General features: G+C 44.9%; 2 protein-coding genes across 9 annotated transcripts in view; one reads left to right on the top strand and one right to left on the bottom strand.

Moving 5' to 3' along the window:
* Positions 1–6: 6 nt before the first annotated feature.
* ROMO1 (reactive oxygen species modulator 1) lies at positions 7–2,512 on the top strand. 2 transcript variants are annotated; one of them, XM_083873223.1, is made up of 3 exons: positions 7–73; positions 667–797; positions 2,321–2,512. In XM_083873223.1, exons 2-3 carry the CDS (start codon positions 667–669, stop codon positions 2,427–2,429), a joined length of 240 nt encoding a protein of 79 aa, XP_083729349.1. In that variant the 5' UTR covers positions 7–73; the 3' UTR covers positions 2,430–2,512. The 2 variants fall into 2 exon arrangements, with proteins under 2 accessions (XP_083729349.1, XP_083729350.1); XM_083873224.1 differs by having other exon boundaries at positions 23–95.
* A 274-nt stretch (positions 2,513–2,786) lies between these two features.
* RBM39 (RNA binding motif protein 39) overlaps positions 2,787–9,457 on the bottom strand; it is a 31,960-nt gene continuing 25,289 nt past the window's right edge. For 5 of the 7 annotated variants that reach the window (XM_083873220.1, XM_083873216.1, XM_083873218.1 and 2 more), the window contains 5 exons: positions 9,154–9,186; positions 8,051–8,126; positions 7,798–7,903; positions 5,041–5,119; positions 2,787–4,951 (listed from right to left, as the gene is read on the bottom strand). In XM_083873220.1, the coding sequence (XP_083729346.1) occupies positions 4,851–4,951; positions 5,041–5,119; positions 7,798–7,903; positions 8,051–8,126; positions 9,154–9,186 (395 nt within the window). In that variant the 3' untranslated portion in view covers positions 2,787–4,850. Of the gene's footprint in view, positions 4,952–5,040; positions 5,120–7,797; positions 7,904–8,050; positions 8,127–9,153; positions 9,187–9,457 lie in introns of those variants that run through there. The other 2 variants (XR_014591242.1, XR_014591243.1) reach the window with 1 other exon arrangement.

Raw genomic sequence — 9,457 nt, 5'->3', positions numbered from 1 at the left:
ACGTCATGACGCGCGTCGGAAGCGGGGCCCAGACAGGCGGAGGTGCGGTGCGGCCTAGCGAGATACGCGAGAGGTACGGGCGAGGCACGGGCGAGGTACGGGCGAGGCGAGGCGGGGCGGGGCGGGGATCTGGGAACAGGGAGTTCGGGGGCGCTGGTGAGGTGAAGCGTGCATTGAGGACGCCGGTTCGCCCCCAAGAGCTCTTGTACCGGACGACAGGCGATGGCCGCCATTCCCCGGCCGTCCACTGCCTGAACCTCTGCGCTGAATCCCCGTCCTGGCCTCGGTCTCCGTAAGGTTGGCTTCACTGCCCGCTCCTCTGTCTCCGAGACTGGCGGCAGCCTGGAAGGACGAGCCAGCAGAGGAGGCTCGATCAGGTGCCGCGTGCGCTGCTCATTAGGGACTGAGAGCACACAGGGTGAGGCCCCGAAACAGCCTCGGCAGCAACAGCGGCGCTCGCAGGAGCTTTTTGAGGGGAAAGGAGGCCGTCGTTCCCTCCTTGTCCTTCCTACCTGACAGGCAAGGAAACAAGCCTGGGAGCCAGCACAACCTCCAGCGCTGCACACACGAGAAGCTCTGAGTTGCAGGGGCCTGCCTGCCAGGCCAGTATAGAAGTCTGTTAGACAAAGCAGCAAATCCATGTGGGTATTGTCGTTTCTTTTTTAGATGCCTGTGACCGTGGGCCCGTATGGGCAGTCGCAGCCCAGCTGCTTTGACAGAATAAAGATGGGTTTCATGATGGGCTTTGCAGTGGGCATGGCTGCAGGAGCGCTGTTCGGCACATTTTCCTGCCTCAGGTACGCCAAGGAAATGCCTTCTATAAACAGGTGGTGAGAGGGTAATAGCCAGAGAGAAATGGTCCTGCTGTGAGGTTGGGAAGGGATTGTGCCAGTCCTGTGAGTGGAACTTTGTGAGTCCAGCTACTGCAGTAAGCCCTGGCCTCCAGCAGCTGAGTATGTTGCTGGCAAGGTATCACCTCTGGATGCCCTGTGTGCCAGGAGGTCAGTTTCACAGACCTTCTCTTCCCTCTTGTAATGGAGGTTCATTGGGAAGCTGAGGCTGTGGAGGATCAGCTCCAGGGGGAACTGGATGAATTGTTTGTGCAGATACATGTGCAGCCCTCTCCTGGCCCTAAAGCTTCCTTAGGTGCTCTGTAAGCTCTCAGTGTCTGCATCGTGGTCCCTTTGCATGTCCCATGCCCTGCACATAGGCAGTTGCCAAACTGACCCTGAGTCTGGCAGGAGTGTGGGTAGAGCCATGGCTGGCATTTGCACAGTCCCACTGTGCAATGGAGAGGGGCAATAGTCCACCTTCCCCTGTGGTTCGCCAGCATGCTGACATGAAAACAAGCCATGCTTGCTGCTCTGTTTGCTGACTGGCCTTGTGCATCATCTATGACAATCAAGCTGAACTCAGCTCTTTCATACTTTGCAGAACTCTGTTTGATGGTTTTTACCTGTAATTAAACACGGACAATGATTTGATAGTGAGGTGAAGGAGGAAAAGGCACAAATCCTAATCCAGTGGGAGTTTGAAGTTTTCTAATCTCTCTCAGTTTCCAGAGGGTAAGCAGCATGATGCTGGCAGATGATACATATTATGGGCATTTAGAAGAACCAGCGAGAGTGCTTTTGTTGTACTTGAATGACACAGCTACAGTACTTCTGCTTTTCCCTTTTTGCGGGAAAAATCTCATGTTTTAAGAATGAAGTGCATGAAATTCCTCAGACCCTAAAGTCACTGCAGTGCTTAAAAGCCAAATATTACAAGAGCTTCTTGAGACAGAACAATTCTTTTTATTTTAGTCTGACCTCAGGTAAGTGAAACCTGGAGAGCAGAAACACCTTTTGAACTTTCTAGGCCTTTCAGGTGTTGCATATTAAAAAGAGTCAGTAATAAGTGAATTTTAAATTGGTGATATTAAAAAGACTGCCACTGCAGCTAGAAAGGATGGCAGTACAATAGCTCAGATAATTCTTTTTGTACCCTGGCAAGTGAAATACTTGGACAGCATTTTTTTTTCCATATTATGGGTATTTGGGAGACCAGGATGCAAAGCTGTTCCTGCTAAAGGTGTGACAGGAAGGTTCCACTGCAGGAAAAAATACACGTGGGCCAGTGGTGAGGGCCACCAAAGAGCCCCTGCATGAGCACAGGGCACTGCAGCCAGTCTCTAGGATGCACCAGCTGTACAATTGCAGAGATTTAGACTGAAGAAGTGTTCAATTTGCAACCATGATTGTCTGATGTTTTCTGCTGCATATCTGTGACCTGTCAGGTTTCAGTTTTTATATAATCCCTGTGGTTTTCTTTATCTCAGGATTGGCATGAGAGGACGAGAGCTGATGGGTGGAGTTGGCAAAACAATGATGCAAAGCGGTGGGACATTTGGGACATTCATGGCCATTGGTATGGGAATACGCTGCTAATCTGGAGTTTAGGATTTATCCAAGAGTGCCCCCACCCAGCCATTCCTCCGCTGTACAATAATAAAATCTTCAGATACCTGGAAGTGAGAGCTCTTAATGATACAGCACAGTCCTACTCTCTCTGCTCTGCTGGTTGAAAGCATGTTTTTTACACGATTTCTACTTTCTTCCCATTCTTAGCCCCAAAACAATGAGAATTAATAATCCTTTTTACTACATTAAAGTTCCTGTTTTACAGATATAAGTACACCACACAAGTTTCTCCCTTTGGCTCTTGGGCAGCTCACACTGCCCATGTAGGTGTGGAGCTGCTTTGTTCCTTCATGTATTCCTGAGTCTAGGAAAGTTAGATGGTGGGTACTTCAGAATAATGATCAAATTTCTGTCCCCTTGTAAAAATCGGTGGGTTGAAGCTGGTCCCATTTTTGAGTTCCAAGTGGCATGGGGCAGAGTAAGGGACCCCAGGATTCAGGCAGGTCCCATGAGCTGTGCTCCCAGAAACAGCCTTTTCTTACATTCTGGTTTAGCAAGGTGGTCGGTGCTTCCCCAGGAGAGCAGGGGGATGGATCCCTCCTGCTTCTCACCATCCTCAGAAGTACTGCCTACAGCTGACCTAGGAAAGAGTTGTTGGTGTTGTAGTCTTCCATTGCTTGCCTTTTGAAACAAGGCCTCTATCTGCTCCTCCTTTAGTCTTGTGTAAGGAGGACACAAGAGCAGCAGCACTACCTCAACTGGCACCTGTACAGCCTGGACCTGGTACAAGTGCCTTTTCCCCAGTTTTTAAGGCAAAAAAACAAATTCACCACTCAAAGCCTGTTCTTGGATGAAGCATACCTAGAGAGCAGCTCTACTTCTTCAGCTGTATTGCTATTACCAGGATCCTGCTGTATTCCCAGCCCTTCCCCACCTTTGCCTTTTGCCTGCTCCCAGTTCCTTGATTAAGGACAGGCCTTTGCACCTCTGCAGCTCAAGCACAGCTACAGCCCCAGGGGCTGCGGAGCAGGTTCTCTCCCTACAATACCACGGGAACACCAGCAGCATTGGTGCCTGCCCCACCTTCACCCACTCTCAGGAATGTTCTGTTCTCCCTACTCTCTCCGCCTTGGTCTTTACTTAAGTGTTTAAAAAGGCCAGGGAGATGGGACAGGGGTAGAAAGGACAAAGCATAGGGGCAGTCTAGAAACCACACTGAAAGCCAAAATAACTGAATCCTCCAGCCCCAGGACTCTTAAAACATTTGTGAAGGGAGTGGAAGTGGGGCAGGAGGGGGTCATCTCTGGACTGAACTTTAAGCATGCCTGAGAAGGGTAAGAGTTGTGCCCAGATCCTCAGCAACTATGCCCACACTGCAGAGGGCTGGGAACAGCTCCTGCATATACTCTCTGAGCACATGGTATTCCAGAGCTACCTGGATAGAGTGCAGTGGGATCACACACACTGGGCATGGTGCAGCATTTATCAGCTCCAGGCCTAAGCACACACTGCTTAAGTCAAACTGGGAGAGCAGAGAAATAAAGTTTCATGAAGGCCTTTTTAAGAGAATTTTATTTGAGTGGTTCTTACAAAGATTGTTGCAATATGAAAGTCTTTGATAGAAATATCAAGCTGTCTTGTCAAACACACTGAAGTAACCCAAAAATATATTTCAGAGCTCACAGAGCTTAAAAAGAGCAAAGATTATATGCAACCAGAACAAAACACATTTCTGTATTTCCTACCCATTTTCAGACTTTGCTGAAATCCTTCAGCTCTGCCACACTGCACACATGGAAAGTCATCCGGAAATGCAGAAATGTTTTGTTTGGAAACTTAGACACACCTCACAGTATTTACAAAGAAACTTTTACAGATACAATAATCAAAAGTTACCATCAAGAAATAAAACCTTTCAATCCTCCTATTCTTACCAATTTTTCAGCACAAAGCAAGCTGAGTAGCTGTCTGCAGTCAGCATTCAGTAGCTTTTTGGACTTTCCATTTATACAAAAACACTAAATATGTCCCTTCATCCAGTCCCTCTCTGATACTACCCTTGAGCAGATCACCCACATTTAGTGAAATGTAAAATGTCTTTGCTGCATTAAAAGAAAGGCTCATGAAACATTAAAAATGTCATTATGTCCCATCTGCCTTTTACATAGTACTTGTTATCTATGAGCTACTTCTCGGTTCCTACAGATCACCTTTGTCAATGTACAAGAATTACAAGGCAGAACAAGAAGTCAACAGCTTTGTATACAGTGGAAATGCTAGTTAGGGAGAATGAACACACTGCATTTCTGCTTACTTCATTTTATTTTTAAAGATAGCAGGAAGTGTACACAAAATGACATTAAATCCTTTTCTTTAGTTTTATCTAAATAAAAGATAACTCAATCTTCCTCCAAAAATACCTATGTACAAAACTGACTAAATTAATCTTCATCGTCGAACAGGAACCAGTAGTTGGGTTGCAGTCATAGAGTCTGGGAAAAGGCTGTGGTATGTTGGAAGAGGTACATATGCTGCTGTAATCATTTTACCTAATCACAAGTGGGAAAAAGTAAAAATCAGTGTTTGGTCATTTCTGATAATGGATGACTAAATGTAGGCATGTACATGGAACACTCACCTGCAAACCACCTCCCATGCAAAGCATTGACAGCTGCGATGGCAGCAGCAATGGAGGGACATTTGACATACACATTGCCCTGCAAGACAGAATAGTGCAGCCTGTGAAGAGTTGGAGACACTTCCCCAATGCTGTTCCTCAGCCAACCCTGGACTAGGCTGTGACGAGGCATACCTGCTCCACCGGGCACCCACTGGCATTAATCAGCAACACAGGCTGAGCAGAAGAGAAGTGGGCAGTGGTACTGGCAAGCACTACTCCACTGTGGCAGTTACTACAGCATTCAGTTGTTCTAAACAGGATTTTGCAAGACACCCCAAACATGCATTTAACTGGCAATCACTGAGCCATGCATGGATGGCTGATCTGCTCCTCAGAGCCTTTCAGAGAGAAGCTATTAACACCCCATGTGAAAGAGAAGAGAACAAGGGGTCTGGCTTCCCCAAGGCAGCCCAGCTGCCAAGGTCTATAAGCCACTAACCTCAACCACATATGCTCCACTCAACATGCAAGCGCACAGCCCCGATTCCACAAGAACCAAGCATTCTCTATTTCCCCAGATGGGAAGGACAAGCAGCACTTAAAGGGAGGCTGATACCATAAAAATTCTCCTACATAAACATCAGCATGTCTGTCTTTACTTGAACAAGAACTGAGGCAAAAGGGAAATCCCATCCCAGCAAAATGGGAAGAGCCTGAGATAGTTCCCAAGGTGAATGACAGACTGATCTCTGAACTTCACCAGAGACACCTGGAGTTTCCCATCTGCAAATCAAGCACAGTGCCTCCCTTATCAAGAGAACTGTAAGAGTCACATCCAACACACAGATGCCCACAGTAATTTTTCTGGCTACCTGCTTAAAAAGAGACTATCAGTAATACCCAAGATCAATTCTAGCTGAAACAGATTTTTTTAGGAAAACAGTATATTAAAAAACAGACTCCAGCCTTTCCTTAGCAGCTTTAGTCAGCCTATATTAATTCTTCCCACTGCAGTCCAACTCATTCCTTTCTCATGGGGTGAACCTGAGCTTAGGGGCTGGTGATTAAGGTACTAAGCAATCAATTAACACACACAGCCTTGCTCTCAGCTTCCCCCTGCAAAGGCACTCAAGCTGCTTAAATGCCCAAATGAGGTGCAGGAACACAAAGCTGTGGTTTTCCTTTAACACCCAGCAGCACACATAGGTGCAAGTACTTGAGCCATGCACTCAGCTGGAACTGCAACTGTTTCATCCACAACAAATCACACCCCTCATAAACCAACCCCCGACAATCTTTAGCATAGAAGTCTGTCTGGGACAGAGTCCTAAAGGTGCCCAGAATCTATGCCTGGAAAACAGACTGGTACAATGGATACTCCATCAGTGGGTATTTTATATCTAGGTCACTGCTGTGACGAAACAGAGTTCATTTTTTAGGAAACAGTAATTCATTACATAGTAGCTTGTAGTTTCTTCTTTTAAGTCCACTTGCTAATGTGAAATAGAATTTTTCAGCTCCATGTGCTCAGAACCTATGTGAGGTACCTTGAGGGCTGCTGTAGCTTTCAGAGTACTGTTGTTTTGGGGGGTTGTGCAGTGATTTTTTTTTTTTTTTTTTTTTTTTTTTGTTTTTGTTTTTGTTTTTGTTTTTGTTTAGTTTTTGGGAGGGTTTTTTGGAGGCAGGAAGTGTTCTGGGTTGTTGGCTGTTTTGTTTTTTTTTCCTGTCAAAGAATTCTTTGTTTTCTCTAAATAACAAACACATTGTAGGCAAGGTTTCTGCCTCTCTTCAGGCAGTGGTCCAGGATCACAGCTGTGATAGTGAAGATTACAAGATGTCAGGTAAGGCAGCACATTGTTTTATGTGCTAGACTGCAGCTCCTATCTAACCTCTGTAACCCGCAAGAAAGGGTTTCAGTTGGCATTGGGGCAGCTGCACAAGACAACGATGGTTGGTGAGTGTCAAGTGGATCTCCATGGCAGAACAATCCCACCTAAGTACACCAACAGGAGCATGGAACACAAGAGGATGCTTTCAGGGTCTGATGGATGGAAATTAACTCAACTGTGAAACCATCTGAAAACTGAACTTCTGTTTGGGCTGTGAATTCTTTTTAAAAAGGATTCAAGATAGTTAATCTATTTACAGACCTTCCAGAGTTTTTACATTCTAAGAGCTGAAATACAGAGAAGAGGTAACCAGTCTGGGGATTATGTAAACAAGGCAAAGTCAGAAGAAAAATATACACACCAGTTTAAGATGCAGGTGTGAATCTGGAATTGAGTCAGCAACAGCAGTCTTTCTCTTCTTTGTTCTAACTCTAGGCCCTCAGAATGCCCACTGCAAGTCTTTAATCTCGTGAGTCACAACAACTGTTTTTAAGCGTGGGATGAGGCACACATTTACCTGTACAACCTAATTCTGTTGGAGCAAGAGGCCTTTCTTCTGAAGCCTGTGCTCTACAAAGAGGAAACATGTGGAAAAGGCACAGCTTAGGGGAAATGCCAAATGCCTGAACTGGGCACTTCTCTTCTACAGGAACTTCAGCTGGGTAAAACAGAGCCCCAGAAAGCTCCCTGTACACGCATCCAAGTTTACATCCAAGTGTACACACGATGATTCACAATAGGAGGGAACCACCTACATTCTGCACAAACTAAGAAATTTAGGTAGTTTAGAAAAAGCCCCTTATTTGTAATGCTCCTCCTAGACAAAAGAGAGCAAGAGAACTCCTAACATCTGCTCAGTGTGCCCCACCCCTAGAAGCAGGCATACCTGAGCTGAGTTTTTGTCAACATAGATGTGGATAACTCCTCCATGTTTGTTACATTCCTCAATCACATCATCTTTAATTTCTGTGTCCCAGCCAGCTTCTTCTTCACTGTACAAAGGAAGGAAAAACAGGAGATATCACTCAGACAATACCCACCCCCAAAACCCCTTACACACACTCCTGCAACGTTCTGATTTCTTTCTTACATGTTAAAGTCATTGACAAATGCCAAACAGACAATGATAAATCACTTACGTTTGAGGATTAAACATGTTGGAAAGCTGGAAGCACTGTGTTGCAAGTGGTGGTACAGAAGCAGCTGCAGCCAGAACTGTTGTAATGGGAAAAAAAACCCATTAGCATATGTACGAACCCACTATGCATGGTTCTAATTTTTTCAGCATAATAGAAACAGCTCTGTCTAAACAGAAATTGAAAGCAGGAAAGCAAAACTCAGAACCAGATGCTACTGATGATAGATACATTTAAAGTGATCAATCTAAAACCTAGCACATTATGAATCGCAGTTGAAGCTGAAAAGTGAAAATATAATTGTGTACATTGATTTTGGCAGATTTTCCATTTAAACATTAAAAGGCATGCATCTCATTTGCATCTCAGATGTCTGCCTGAGTTGTATGTCAGCAGTAGCTTTAATGTTTTGCTTGTCATGGAAGCCTGGCAGCAGCTCAGGACAGCACTACCCCAGGTGACTGCACAGCAAAGGACAGACACTTTGAGGAGTTCTTAAAACCTGTTTTAAGCATGCTGAATTATGCTTCAAAAGTGTACCTGCACTTTCATCCATTGAAAGTACAGACTGTAGGAAACATTGGATAACTGAAATTGCTCTTTCCCTGCAACTGTGAAATTACTACTCATCCTTTATTGCTGCTCATCATCACAGTACATTGTATTAAACACTGTCCCACAGGCGGCCTTTCCAGAGCGTTCAGGCTTCCGTCAATGGAGCTGTAGTAACAGCCCCCTTCCCCAAACACTCCAGACATTAAGGGTTGTGCAGTCAGACAATGAGCAACTTGGAGACAGTAAACGCAAACTCCTGATTATCAAACGACCCCTTTAAGCCAGGGAGAACACTCCTAACCCAACCACAAATACCAGCCCACATATTTTCTTGGACTAGCACATAGCTGGGGAATGTTACCAATACTGGAAAAAAATGCTACAAAGAATTTTCAGTCAAAAAATATCAATCACAGCATGATTCCCCACAGACGCTTAACTAACAGTACACAATTTCTCAGGTATGGGCAAACCCTATACCAGAACCATTTCCCCAACAGACACCTGAAATAAAACCTACTAATTGAAAGTCTGATCAAATGCAAGTTTACCTTCATTCTGCTGAGACAGTCTCGTTTGTAAATCTAAAGAAAAATACAGAGAAGTTATAATTAGTATGCTTGCTAGCATCACAGTATCATTACCTCCCAGCCAGGTTGTTCAGCTTGTATTTCTGTGGTTAAGAGCTTATTTCAGTATCACTGTCCCTCTCTAGTTGTGAGTAGTTTCCCTAATTTTAGCTTCTCTACTGGAATATTCTGTACTTGACACATTCCATGACCATAAAGCATTTTAAAGAGAAACAATACCTTAAAATTATAGTCATGAATATGTCCTTTAAATCAACATATCACT

The sequence above is a fragment of the Zosterops lateralis genome, assembly GCF_965231275.1.
Source record: "Zosterops lateralis genome assembly, chromosome: 16".
Taxonomy (NCBI): Eukaryota; Metazoa; Chordata; class Aves; order Passeriformes; family Zosteropidae; genus Zosterops; species Zosterops lateralis.
Note: the sequence above shows the minus strand (reverse complement) of the source record. Positions and strands in the feature narration are given on the sequence as shown.